This window comes from Chiloscyllium punctatum, chromosome 3 (genome assembly GCF_047496795.1).
Source record: "Chiloscyllium punctatum isolate Juve2018m chromosome 3, sChiPun1.3, whole genome shotgun sequence".
In the NCBI taxonomy this organism is placed as follows: domain Eukaryota; kingdom Metazoa; phylum Chordata; class Chondrichthyes; order Orectolobiformes; family Hemiscylliidae; genus Chiloscyllium; species Chiloscyllium punctatum.
The window spans coordinates 19,859,904-19,873,841 of NC_092741.1; the positions used below are offsets into that span (position 1 = coordinate 19,859,904).

The following is a 13,938-nucleotide window of genomic DNA, read 5'->3' on the forward strand; positions in this document are numbered from 1 at the left end:
TCTAGTCATTTTCTTAAACAAGTTCATCATAACCTCTCTGCTCTTCCCTTATGCTCCTGTTTATGAAAACTGTATGCTTTATTAACAGTAACAGTTCTGTGATTCTGTGCTGTAAAAGAAAGAAATAGACTCAGGAGTTTGCACTGACACCATTGAGCCTGCTCTGCTTTTTTTAATAAAATGATACCTGAATTTCTACATCAGCTCTACTTTCCCATCTGATCCCCCTCAATACCTGAAACTTTCTCCTCATCCCAGTCCTAAATGGCTGACTATTTGTACTTAGATATTACATCTAGTTCTGGACTCCATGTATAGAAATAACATCTCAGCATCTACCTAGTCAACCCCATAGAATTTTACGTTTCCACAAGATCACCCCTCACTTTTGTAACTTCAAGCAAATGCATGCCAATTCCACACAATCTCAGAACAGCCATTTCCTCCCAAGGCTCAATTTTTGATGCATCTTCTTTGCAGCAATGATATAGTTCCTTGAGTAAGGAGTCCAAAACTGTACTCAGTGGTCTAGGTGCGCTTTAACTAAAGCCATCTGGATTTGTAACTTCATTTTATCAGTTTTAGACACAAACTCCCCAGTTCGCCATAAAGATTCACTTACCATTTGCCTTCCTAATTATTTACTTTACATGCATGTTCACTTTCTGTGATTTGCGAACAAGGAAACCCAAATTGAATCCCAACAATCATTGAAAAGATACTCCGCTTTTCCATTCTTCCTGCCAAAGTGGATAATTTTACACTTCCCATGTTATATTCCATCAGCCATCATCTTACCCAGTTACTCAATTGGTCTGTTTTCCTGTTCCATTAGTCCAATCACACCTAGACTTCTGTCAGCTTTTAAAAAAAAAATAAATCCTGGATTGGTGAAGTAAATATTGAAATGCATACAACTATTCCAAATGAAAGACCAATGTTTGATTGCTCCTTTTCTTTTAGATAGATGGTTGTGCACAGAAATCTTAAGCTGTCTATGTTTCCAGAAATTTCTGCTTTTATTTCAGTGAGCATGCAGGCTCCCTCATTCATTTTAATTCAGCAGTTTTCTGACTGTAGCATTACCAACTCTGGAAGTTTTATCACATGATCGCATCATCATCCCATCTTACACAGTCCCAACCCAAATAATATTTGTTATAACAAAGAAAATACTCCAAAAAAAAGTAATAAAATAAAATGCATCTCTGAACTTGCTACTAGTTTGGTTGCAGCAGCATCCAGAAAACTAACATTAACTTCGAGAGATTCCAATAGAGTCCTGGAATATTAGCAATGCCACAGGGTTATATCAGCCATTTCTGATAACTGATTGAGAAATCACAGCTGATAGTTGCAATTCTTTGGTAAATTTTAACTCAGTTGGCATTGTCATTGGAGACTCCCAGTGGTTTGTTTAAGAAATGTATTCATCCCGGTTAGTGGGCCTTTCTTTGAAAAGTTATAGAGTCATGCAGCATAGAAGCAGGCCCTGCAGCCCACCATGTCAATGCTGACCAACAAACACCAAACTATATTAATCTGGTTTGTCTACACAAGTTGATGGCTTACTATGCTCTGGCAATTTTAAGTTCTTGTCCAGATGCTTCTTGAATGTTGCAGAAGTGCTTGGCTCCACTACCCTCTCAGGCAACATACTCCAGAAACATCTGCCATGGAGAAAAGATTCCCGTGGTCTACCCTATCTACGCCTCTCATAATTTTGTATACCTCAATCAGACCTCACCTCAGTTTCCTCTGCTCCAGGAAAACAGCCCAGTCTCTCCTCATGACAGAGATTTTCCATCTCAAGCAACATCCTCGTGAATCTTCTCTGTACCCTCTCCAGTGTAATCAAGTCCTTCTAATAGTGTAACGACCAGACTGCACACAGTATTCCAACTGTGGCATAACTAATGCTCTATAATGTTGCAACAAGATTCCCCAACTCTTATAATTCTGTGTCCCAACTCATGAAGTCAAGCATCCCTTGTGCATTCCTGTCTACCTGTGCTGACACACCAAGGTCCCTTTGTTCCAAAGTGCTACGTAGGGATCTACCATTCATTATTAACTCAGCTCATTGCATCCTTAAAAAATTCAGTAGATTTGTCAAGTGTGATTTCCTTTTAGTAAATCCATGCTGACTCTTTCTGATCCTGTCACTGTTTTCTGTGTACTCTGCTATTAAAGCTTTTGTAATGATCTCTAGCATTTTCCTTACTATCAATGTCAGGCTAATTGGTCTTTAATTCCCTATTCCCTCTCGATCTCCTTTCTAAGCTAATGGGGTTGCATTAGCTGGTTGCATTAACTACCCCTTTAATCCATAGGAACTGTCCCAGAGTCGATTGAATCTTGGAAGATGATCACCAATGCATCCACTATTTGTTGGACCACTTCGTTAAGTACTTAGCTGTAGCTTATTGGCCCCTGAAAAATTACCAGTCTTTAATTTCAGCAACTAATCCAACGCTCACTAATACTGGTTTCCTTCCGTTGCTCCCTCTGACTCGACCCTGTGCTTCTCAACATTTTGGGTTTTTATTTGTGTCCTCCTGTGCGAAGACAAAGCCAAAATATGTATTTAGTTGATAAGCTGTTTCTTTGTTCCCTATGATAACTTTCCCTGTTTCTGACTGTAAGACTTGTACATTTGTCCTCCCTAATCTTTTTTCTTCACTTACGTACAGAAACTTTTGCAATTGTTTTGTGTGTTCCCCATAAGTTTTCTCTCATACTCTATTTCCCTATTCTTAAACCAATCCCTTTGTCCTCCTTTATTAAAATTTAAACTGATGTACCGATCTACTGGGGTTTTTTTTGGCCAATTTGAGTGCCATTTCCAAATCCCTAATTTCCCTTGTTAGCCATGGTCGGGCCACCTTTCCTGTTTTACTTTTGTGCCAGACAGAAATGAACAATTATTGCAGTTCATCCATGCAGTCTTTAAATGTTTGCCATTGTCTGTCCACCATCATCCTTTTAAAATGTCCCCCAGTTTATCATAACCAGCTTGTGCCTTATGCCATTGTAGTTTCCTTTGTGACCCTCAACTGAGGATCAACCGCATCACTTGCGATTTTAATGGTGAATTCTATTATATTATGGCTTCAGCATGCTATGACTTAGTCCCCATGACATATTGCCTCAGAGTGTCTGTGATGCAGTGAATCAAAGCATCTGCGCCACAGTACATTGCAACCCCTATGTCACTGCAATCAGAGCAACAATGGCTGCCATCGCTATGAAATAATCTAGCATTGAAAATTTACGAATCCCACAAAACAATTTTTCCTTATTGAAAAGTAATTAAACTCCAGTGCCTGTATCTTGGACAGGTTTGAGCTTTGATCTTGCATTGATTTAAATGCAGTCATACTTTAGCAGTAGAATATTGCATTATTCATTTCAGGCCATGAAGCTCACATGATTATTAAACATTCTATCTTAGAAAACATATTGTTCAACTCACCATGAGTCATCCTAATATTAATGTTCATGTCTGTTTTTGGGGCCAACTCGGTGTTTCACAATTTGTTGTCTAAGTGTTTCTATCTTGCTGTTTCATTCTTGTTGTCAACTATGGCTTCTCTTTCCAAAATGGCGATTGTGCTGTTGAGACCTTTGCAGTAGTCAGTGAATTGCAAGTTAAACACAGGGCTTGGTTTGGTACAGCTGAGGTTGAATGGTACTTGAATGGGAAGTGGGATGGAGGAAGCAAATTGGTCAACAAAATACCAACATTTATCCCTAAGACAGAAGTTGCAGTATTCCTTTCATCATCTACTAGCTTGTTTCTACTTCTCTGCAAAATCAATCCAGCCCCAGTGATAACTGAATATTTTAATTGGTAATGAATTACTGTAGTTTTTAAATGTTTTTAAAAAGTAACAATTAGGATACTGATAGAAATTTAAAAGCCTAGCAAAAGTATGTGAATGTCAGGTTGCTGCCATTCCTAGTCAACTTCCAATGCTGTCTCAAATGGCACATGAAGAATAACAATTTGGGAGTGAGGCCACCTGATCATTGATAGCTTAGAAGCTGGATCCCAACAAGACTCTGTACCTTCAGAGGAGGTGTAAAAATTATTTCTGTCTGAAGATTTTGTGAAAAGATATGTAAATTGCATCAAATGGTGTCCTTCAGATTAGTGCTTCTCTCTCTGATTATAATAATTTGTACAGTGTCAAGTTGTAGTTTACAATCTATTCCTATTAATTCAGTCATTGTTTATTTGAACAAAGTTCACAATTTCTTGTAGTTCAAATTAATATTAGAAGTAAAGTGGAACAGCAAGCATTTTTTTTGCTGAGAGTGACGTGCAATCCAAATTCAGATGTACATTGCTCCTTTTTTGTTGCTGGGTCAGATTTATGGAGTCTCCTACTTAACAGCACTGTCAGAACTCTTTCACGTAGATTATAGCCATTCAAGTGGAAAGCCTACAGTCACCTTTTTAAACCAAGTAACTGCGCTAAGAGGAATAGACTGTATTGCTGTAGATTCTGATGGTAAACAGCTAACTATATTACACTGCAGTGCAAAACGTTGCGAGGCAAAGGAATACTGCAACTTTGACAATTTTTTGCAAAAATAAAAAGTAATTCCATTTGTGAGAGGAAACATAGATAAAGGATGCCAGCAAGCTGCCTACTGCAGATTCCTTAAATGCATCTGTGCAGTTTATATTTTGTGCAATTTGAAATTAGGATTAGTATAGTGTTTCAAATGAATTCTATCTAATTCTTCTCTCTGTTACAAAGCTTCAACATAAACAAGATTCTTTACCCTTTTATTAAACTGGCTTCACTCTGAATACTGTGTGTTGGTGACACTTCCTAGACTCACTTTTTGGATGTGCTTGCACCCTGCAAGATGAGAGTGCTTGGATTTGTGTCCGTAATCTCTCCACACAGTAACTGTCTAATCTTGGTTAGCGCATTTGTGAGAGGCAGAAAGTGGGAAGAATTACTGTGGAAAAAATAGTACAGGCATAAATGGGCAGCATGCCTCACTCTGAGAGTGAAGGAGATACCTTAAGAATGAAATGGGTGAAAAGGAGGTCAAGTGTTTTAAAGTTAGATCATTCTTGTATTTTTGCATTACATTTTAAGTTTAGATTTTTCTTTTAGAAATCTGGGTCATCTGCATGCATTATTATTTAAAAGAATTTCTTTCCTTAGATTGATTCCATTGAGAATTTCAACCTGTCCAATTCTCCATCTGGTGACGAGGTGAAATCACAGATATATTCTCGCTCTCGGTCGCCATCCACAGCAAGTGATATAGAACCTGTGGAGGTGGGTATGTGGCAGTCCTTGTACTGTCTCCTTTTCAAAAAGAAAAATGCTTCTATAGTTTTTCCCTTGGCATCAAACTGTTTGTAGCCAAGCTTGCAGAGGCAAGCAACCTAATGCTGGTATTTAGCCACAGCTCTTCGCAATCAGTGACCCTGTCTCAGGAATAAGGATACTGTTCTCTCTCTTCTCTATCACTCGCAGCATCCCTCACAATGCGTGATTTCAACATTGGGTCAGCATCTGCTTGAGTGTGTTGAAATCAAAGCTCATTGCCCTGCATGCTGCAATTTGTTGTAGTCTACCATCTCAAAACTAGAGCACTTTACCTCCCCTAGGCTTCGCTTCCTGTACTGTCAGTAAACTTCTAAATCACAAGCCTGCTATCAACTGTCATCAGTTTACAGATTTATCTCATGTGCTGTGCTACTCTTTCTCACATTGTCTGTGTCCTACAATATAAAGTCTACCCCTTCAACTCTTGTTTTCAGTAAAGTAGCTTCACCAGAGAAAAAGGAAACCATATTTTTTTAAATGTACTGGCAGATGCCCTCTTGGGTGGCTCAGAAGGAACACACTCTTTGATCAATTCCTTCAGGGTCAGTGTTAAAAAAAAAAACGGGGGAATCCAGGTAATTGCACAATTTATAATTGCATAATAATTGCTCGAAGGGCTACTGTATGTAGCCATCATTTCAAATTGCAAGTTCATTTAAAAAAATAATTTACAGCAAAAATGGCTTTTGTTGCCTCGAGTAGATTGGTTATTCTCACCAAAGGTAGTTTTATTTCATCAAAAATAATAAACCATGCTCCAGTTAATGCTAATAAGAAGAATTAAACACAATGTTTTATCAAAATGTTGCCAAGAATAGTAAAAAGACTGAAGATTGAGAGTATTTTATAATTCAGCGAAAACGAATCAAGAAATTAATGAGGAATGGCAATATGTAGATAGACTAAAAAGAAACACAAAATAGACAATGGGTGCAGGAGTAGGCCATTCTGCCCTTCGAGCCTGCACCACCATTCATTATGATCATGGCTGATCATCCTCAATTAGTATCCTGTTCCTGCCTTATCTCCATAACCCTTCATTCCGTGAGAGCTCTATCCAACTCTTTCTTAAACAAATCCAGAGACTGGGCCTCCACTGCCTTCTGGGGAAGAGTATTCCACACACCCACCACTCTCTGGGTGAAGAAGTTTCTCCTCATCTCTGTCCTAATTGGCCTACTCCTTATTTTTAAGCTGTGTCCTCTGGTTCGGCATTCACCCATCAGCGGAAACATGTTTCCTGCCTCCAGAGTGTCCAATCCTTTAATAATTAGATTAGATTAGATTAGATTACTTACAGTGTGGAAACAGGCCCTTCGGCCCAACAAGTCCACACCGCCCCGCCAAAGCGTAACCCACCCATACCCCTACATCTACATTTACCCCTTACCTAACACTATGGGCAATTTAGCATGGCCAATTCACCTGGCCTGCACATCTTTGGACTATGGGAGGAAACCGGAGCACCCGGAGGAAACCCACGCAGACACGGGGAGAACGTGCAAACTCCACACAGTCAGTCGCCTGAGGCGGGAATTGAACCCGGGTCTCAGGCGCTGTGAGGCAGCAGTGCTAACCACTGTGCCACCATGCCGCCCACCAATAATCTTATATGTCTCAATCAGATCCCCTCTCAGTCTTCTAACCTCAAGGGTATACAAGCCCAGTCACTCCAATCTTTCAACACAAGATAGAACTGCCATTCCAGGAATTGACTTTGTGAACCTACGCTGCATTCCCTCAATAGCCAGAATGTCTTTCCTCAAATTTGGAGACCAGAACTGCACGCAATATTCCAGGTGCGGTCTCACCAGGGCCCTGTACAGCTGCAGAAGAACCTCTTTGCTTCTATACTCAATCCCTCTTGTTATGAAGGCCAGCATGCTATTAGCTTTCTTCATTACCTGCTGTATCTGCATGCTTGCCTTCATTGACTGGTGTACAAGAACACCCAGATCTCTTTGTACTGCCCCTTTACCTAACTTAACTCCATTTAGGTAGTAATCTGCCTACTGTTCTTGCCACCAAAGTGGATAACCATACATTTATCCACATTAAACTGCATCTGCCATGCATCTGTCCACTCACCTAACCTGTCCAGGTCACCCTGTAATCTCCTAACATCCTCCTCACATTTCACCCTGCCACCCAGCTTTGTATCATCAGCAAATTTGCTAATGTTACTATTAATACCATCTTCTATATCATTAATATATATTGTAAAAAGCTGCGGTCCCAGCACTGATCCCTGCGGTACCCCACTGGTCACCGCCTGCCATTCTGAAAGGAAGCCGTTTATCACTACTCTTTGTTTCCTGTCAGCCAACCAATTTTTAATCCAAGTCAGTACTTTGCCCCCAATACCATGCGCCCTAAGAAGCAAAACCAAGTTATCAACCTTTTTATAGATAAATGAGAAGAGTAGTGAAAACAAATGTGGGCTCATTAGAGGCAGAAACTGGTGAAATAAAAATGGCGAACTGGGGAATTAAAAAGGAACTTGCTACTTGTCTTCATGGTGGGTACATAAACATTCTAGAAGTAATGGCAAACCAAGGATCACAGTGAAAATGAAAAATCTTTTTAAAAGTCTGACTATGTTAAGAAATAGTAGTGAAACATTAATGAGTGGCTTCCTACAGTTGTCCAGGGCTTTGATAAGACCACACCTGAAAAAGCATACACGGTGTTGGTCCCCATTGGGATGGACAATAAATACTAACACAACCAGTGACCCCTCACTCCATGAATGATTTTGTTAACTAATTTAAGGAAGGATGTATTTGCTTTAAAGGTGGTACACAAGGGGATCACTAGATTGGTCCTGGAATGAAAGGATTGCCCAATGAAAAGAGGTTGAGTAAAATAATCTCGAGATTTAAGAAGACTCAAAGGTGATCCATTGAAATGTGCAAGGTATTCTGAAGAGGCCTGATAAGGTAGACAGACACAGAGGAGTTGCATCCCTTAGCTGAAGAATCAAAACAACGCAGAGTCTTGGAACGAGGGAACAAGGGATCTATCTTTTAAAACGAAAATGAGGGAACATTTCTCCACTTAAAGAATTGTGTGAATTTTTTTTAAATTTGTCTACTGTGGAGGGTTGGTGATTGCCCCATTGCTGGAAATACTAAATGAGGTGAACAGATTTTTCATGTCTCAAGAATTATTAGGAACAGATGGGAAAGAGAAATTGAAGCTCAAGATCAGACATGATCATATTGAATGGTAGAGCAACTTGATGGGTTGTTCCAATTTCTTATGTTCCAATGCAGAAAATTAGCCACATCATGTTGAGTGGCAGGACCAACTCTGCTATTTTTAATGTTCTTCTGGCCACCTCATGTTATAGGATGCATGGTTATGTTTTACCTTTTGGGTGGATTTTACACAATGTAAATATCTACCAGTTCTGAGTGAAGTGCACCTAATCTAAGGAATTCAACCAGATAGTTTTCCCTATTCTTAGGTCCAGAGGAGTTGGGTGAATGATTTAGGCATAGGAACACTTGCACACAACAGATTTTTTACGTTTTGATCCCATTACATTTAATGTTAACCTCCTTGAAAGGAACAATAAGTTGAAGGAGAACATTTCACCAGTTGTGAAGGAAGTAAGATGTTTGTACTGTCTGATTAACCCTAATTAATTATTCATCTCAGTAATTGAAACTAATCATCTTTATCTGAACTTGAATAGGGAACTGACAATCCTCAACGTACAGTACTGACGCCGACTATCAGGTCCTCCTACAGTGGTTCCAGTGTCTCAACCCCAAAGGTAATGCTCTTTATAACTTCAGATAGCTGTGTTCTCCAAGGGTTACTCTTGAGCTCCTTTATATACTTAATGCACTTGCCCCCTCCCTACACCACCTCCTCCCCTCCACTCTCACTGCTAGACACTGATCTTTTTTTCTGACCTCTAGGTAGAAACTGTAGGAACTAACCAACCTCCTGGGTGTCAGTTCAGTGGGAGATTTCCTTGTTATCAAGGCATTTTTCTCTGATTAGGCTTTACTCTGCATGTGAGGTTAGAGGTGGACAGAAGTCGATCCACAAATGCATAAGCTTTGCATTGAAACTCTGATTTGTAAAGGTACAGTGTGAATACTAAATACATTTTTTATGCAACCCATCTGTTTAAATGAATGAGCACATGCCTGCTTTAAAAGGATTTCCACACCACTTTTTTTCAGTATTTGTCCATTAATCTTTGCACAGATGATTTGGAGGGAGACACTCGTTTGAACTAGTAATCCATATTTAAAGGAGTGTTTGATGACAGCAAAGGATTGGATTATTTCTCCATGACAGCATGTGTTATCCAGCAGCTTCCAGTGTGAGCAATGAGCATTAAATGCCATTCAGAGTTCAACGACTATCGATGCTTACTACAAGGTTTTTTTTCTCTTTTACAGCCGAAGGCTCATCAGTTTGTCGTGAAATCCTTTAACACACCAACAAAATGCAATCAGTGCACATCTCTGATGGTTGGCCTAGTACGTCAGGGCTGCACTTGTGAAGGTGAGAATAATCAATAGGTATGACTTAACAGCCATTGCTTTCAGTGTCATTCAAGGTGTGAATTACTTTGTCATTTCAACATAATTAACACAATATATTTGGAACTAATTTGGTTCAGTGTTAATCATGAGACTTTTTAAATGTAATATTGTTGGATAAATTTTACAGTCCTCACTGATTTTATTGGTTGATTTGGGTCTTGGTTCTGTATGAGTTGAACAGCAATACTGGCCTCTACCACCTCTTCACCCTATCATTATTGGCCAGGCTTCAGTCAGCTGGGCCCTTAATTCCCTGTAAATCTCTCCAATATTATCTCCTTTAAGACCATTGCTAAAACCAAGCTATTGAATATCCCTCTGAATATCCCCTTTGGTTTCATGTTGATTATGCTTTTCTGTGTAAATCTAAGTAGTTGTTAGTTGCCCAAGGTGAACAGAGTGAGCTTCAATAACCACAGACACGTTTATGTGTCACAGTCTCCTGGCACAGATCATATAGTTTTCCTATCGATTTAGGTTTTGCATCTTACCTAAACTGCTTCTTAATAATCAAAGAAACAGAGAACACCAGATTCAGATGCAGGAAACCTAAAATAAAAATAGAAATTGTGGAAGAAACTCAGCAGATCTGGCAGCATCTATGGAGAGAAAAAAGACCTCCACACATGCTGCCAGACCTGCTGAGTTCCTTCAGCAATTTATACTTTTGCTTCTTAATAAATTCTTTTTTGAGTTTCTAACAACTGCTGAAGATAATCCGTGATTTCCAAACCCTAAAACTTACACAGGGTAGGCATCGCCATCAAAAGTAAATTTGTTTGGTGCCTTTTAGTGAATTTCCTGTGGGATAAACAAATGCCCCACTTCACCTTGCCAAGGAATCAGCTTTCACCTGTCACCATATGCTGCTGTGTTCCAACTCTTTACAGCAAAAGACAAAGTCAAGGAGGTATTCCACACCAACCTTGAACAAATCAGAGCTCAAGTCCCAATAAACAGAAAAGTCATAGAGTCATTTAGCATGAAAACAGACCCTTCAGTTCAACACGTTCATTGTAATTTAGTGCTTTTCTGCCATATCTTAGAGCTTCAGTAGCAATGTTGTTATTTTCATTCAGGCAATCTGGATGTTGCTGGCTTGTTCAGCATTTATGGCCCATCCATAGTTGCCCTTGAGAAGATGGTGGTGAGCTGCTGCCTTGAAATGCTGCAATCCATTTAGCATAGGTACACCCACAATGCACTTAGAGAGGGAGTTCCCTAACAGCATTGTGGGAAGCAATTCTCTGGGCCATGAAGACAATGCCATCCATGACTTGTTTACCTTGCTATTCCTTACTTCCATACAAACTGATTCCACATAACAATCTATCACACCTGTATCACTACTTTTCACTGCATTGATACCTTCCTTTCTAACAATACTATTTATATTCCTACTTGTTTAATTTTTCCGAACTCTGAATAAACTTGAATACAGTTCTCACCGTGGAACTATAGTTCGGTAATAGCTACCAAGTCATATTCATTTATTTCTATTTGTACCCTCAACTCATCTATTTTGCTATAATGCATATGTGCATTCAGATAAGGAGACTGAAACAAACTTTTTGTTATCAAGAATCATTCTGATTTTAATTTCTGTCACACTTCTCTCCTCACCTTTTACCTATTTCCGTCACACTTTGATTACTGTTCACCTCTTTACTACTCTGTACCTTTGCTTCCTCATTTCTTTTTAATTTTTAAGGCTCTCTTCAAGCAAATCTCTCCCAACTAATTAGTTTAAATCCTTATCTATAAACCCAAGTATATGATTCAGTAGGAAAATAGCCCTAGTATGGTTCAATTAAAGTCTGTCCCATTGAAAGCATTTATAAGGATGTTATCAAGACTGGAGGGTTTGAGTTAATTAAGGAGAGACTATATAGTCTGAGACATTTTTTCTGGAGCATAGGAGGCTGAGGGGTGACCTTACAGAGGTTCATAAAATCATGAGGGGCAGAGATCAGGTGAATAGCCAAGGTCTTTTCCCTAGGGTAGGGGAGTCCAAAACTAGAGAGCACAGGTTTAAGGTGAGAGCAGAAAGATTTAAAAGGGACCTGAGGGGCAACTTTTTCACACGGAGGTTGGTGTATGTATGGAACAAAGTGCTGGAGGAAATGGTAGAGCCAAGTACAATTACAACATTTAAAAGACATTTGGATAGATCCTTGAATAGGAACAGTTCAGAGGGACATGGACCAAATGCAGGCAAATGGAGCAAGTTTAGTTAAGGAAACTTGGTCAGCATGAACAAGTTGGGCCGAAGGGTCTGTTTTCATGCTGTTTAGCTCTATGACTTAATTCACACTATATATTAATGATTTAGATGAGGCGACTAAATGTGATATCCTCAAAGTTGCAGATGACACAAAGCTAAATAAGAGTATAGGTTGTGAGGAGGACGCAGTAGTGCTTCAGTATGATTTGAACAAGCTGAGTAACAAAAAAAGTGTATGGCAAATGCAGTATGATGTGGATAAATGTGACATTATCCACTTTGGGAGAAAAACAGACAGGTATCTTATCTGAATGGCTATAAATTGAGAGAGGGGGAGGTGCCATGAGACCCGAGTGTCCTTGGACACCAGTTGCTGAAGCTAAGCATGCAGGTGCAGTCAGTGAAGAGGGGAATTGATATGTTGACCTTTATAGCGAGAGGAGTCATATACAGGAGCAGGGATGTTTTGCTCCAATTGTCCAGGGCCTTCGTAAGACCACACCTGGAATATTGTGTGCGGTTTTGGTCTCATTATCTGACGAAGGATGTTTGTGATATAGAGGGAGTGCAGCAAAGGTCTACCAGTTAGCAGGATTGACCTATGAGAAGAGGTTGAATCGATTAGGATTATGTTCACTGGAGTTCAGACTGAGGGGTATATCTTCCAGTAATCTATAACATTCTAACAGGACTAGACAGGATAGAAGCAAGAAGGATGTCTCCTCTAACAGGGAGTCTAGAACCAGGGGTCACAGTCTAAGGATATGAGTAAACCATTTAAGACTGAAATTAGGAGAATTTCCTTACCCAGTGAGAGGTGAGCCTGTGGAATTCAATACTACAGAAAGTAGTCAAGGGCAAGATATTGTATGATTTCAAAAAGGAGTTTGACAAGCACCTGGGGCAAAAGGGACCAAGGGACATGGAGAAAAAGTGGTATGATGTAGGGTGATCGGCCATGATCATAATGGATGGTGGAAGGGCCAAATGAATTCCTCCTACTCCTATTTTCAACGTTTCTGTGTTAATGCTTGGGTATTTTTCAGGTTGGAAAGGAGTAAGTAGCAGAGTACCACCAGGATTTCACTTCAGGCCTCAATTATTTACTGTCTATATTGATGGCTTGGAAGAAGGGCAGAATTTAATGTACCTAAATTTACTGATGATGCAAAAATAAGAGAGAGAGAGAGAGCATGTTGGGGTGATGAGGACATGAGGAATATTTAAGGAGATATACTAAGCCGAAATGTGATAGATGGAGTTTAATCTAGGAATGTGTGTGCTCATTGACCTTGGTCGAAGCAGTCAAAAGACTGTTATTTAAATGGAGCAAACTTCCAAAAGATGTGCAGCACAAAGGGTTCTGGGTGTTCCTCTGCATGAAACACAAAAGGTTAGCTTGTGGATGCAGCAAGTGATTAAGAAAGCAAATGGAATTTTGCCCTTTATTGCGAGGCAGTTAGAGTTTAAAAATAGGAATGTTTTGTTACAACTGTTGGTGAGGCCATAATTGATTAATTTTGATTAATCAAAATTTGGTTCCCGTATTTGAAAAAAGATGTATTGACATTGGAGCTAGTTCGAAAGATATTCACTCAGCTGATTCTTGGGATGAAGGAGCTGATGACTAATCAGGTTAGGCCTTAATTCATTAGAGTTTAGAAGATTGAGGTGTGATCCTGTTGAAACATGCAAGATTCTGAAGGGAACAACACAAAGAATGCTGGAGAAACTCAGCAAAGCTGGCACCATTTGTGGGGAGAGAAAGAATTAATCTTCAAATCTC

General features: G+C 39.6%; 1 protein-coding gene across 1 annotated transcript in view; it reads left to right on the forward strand.

Annotated features, from left to right (window-relative positions):
• LOC140456550 (serine/threonine-protein kinase MRCK alpha-like) overlaps window positions 1-13,938 on the forward strand; it is a 567,354-nt gene that overhangs the window by 495,843 nt on the left and 57,573 nt on the right. Inside the window, 3 exon segments of the mRNA XM_072550745.1 lie at window positions 5,190-5,306; window positions 9,061-9,141; window positions 9,782-9,887. Coding sequence (XP_072406846.1) covers window positions 5,190-5,306; window positions 9,061-9,141; window positions 9,782-9,887 — 304 coding nt within the window.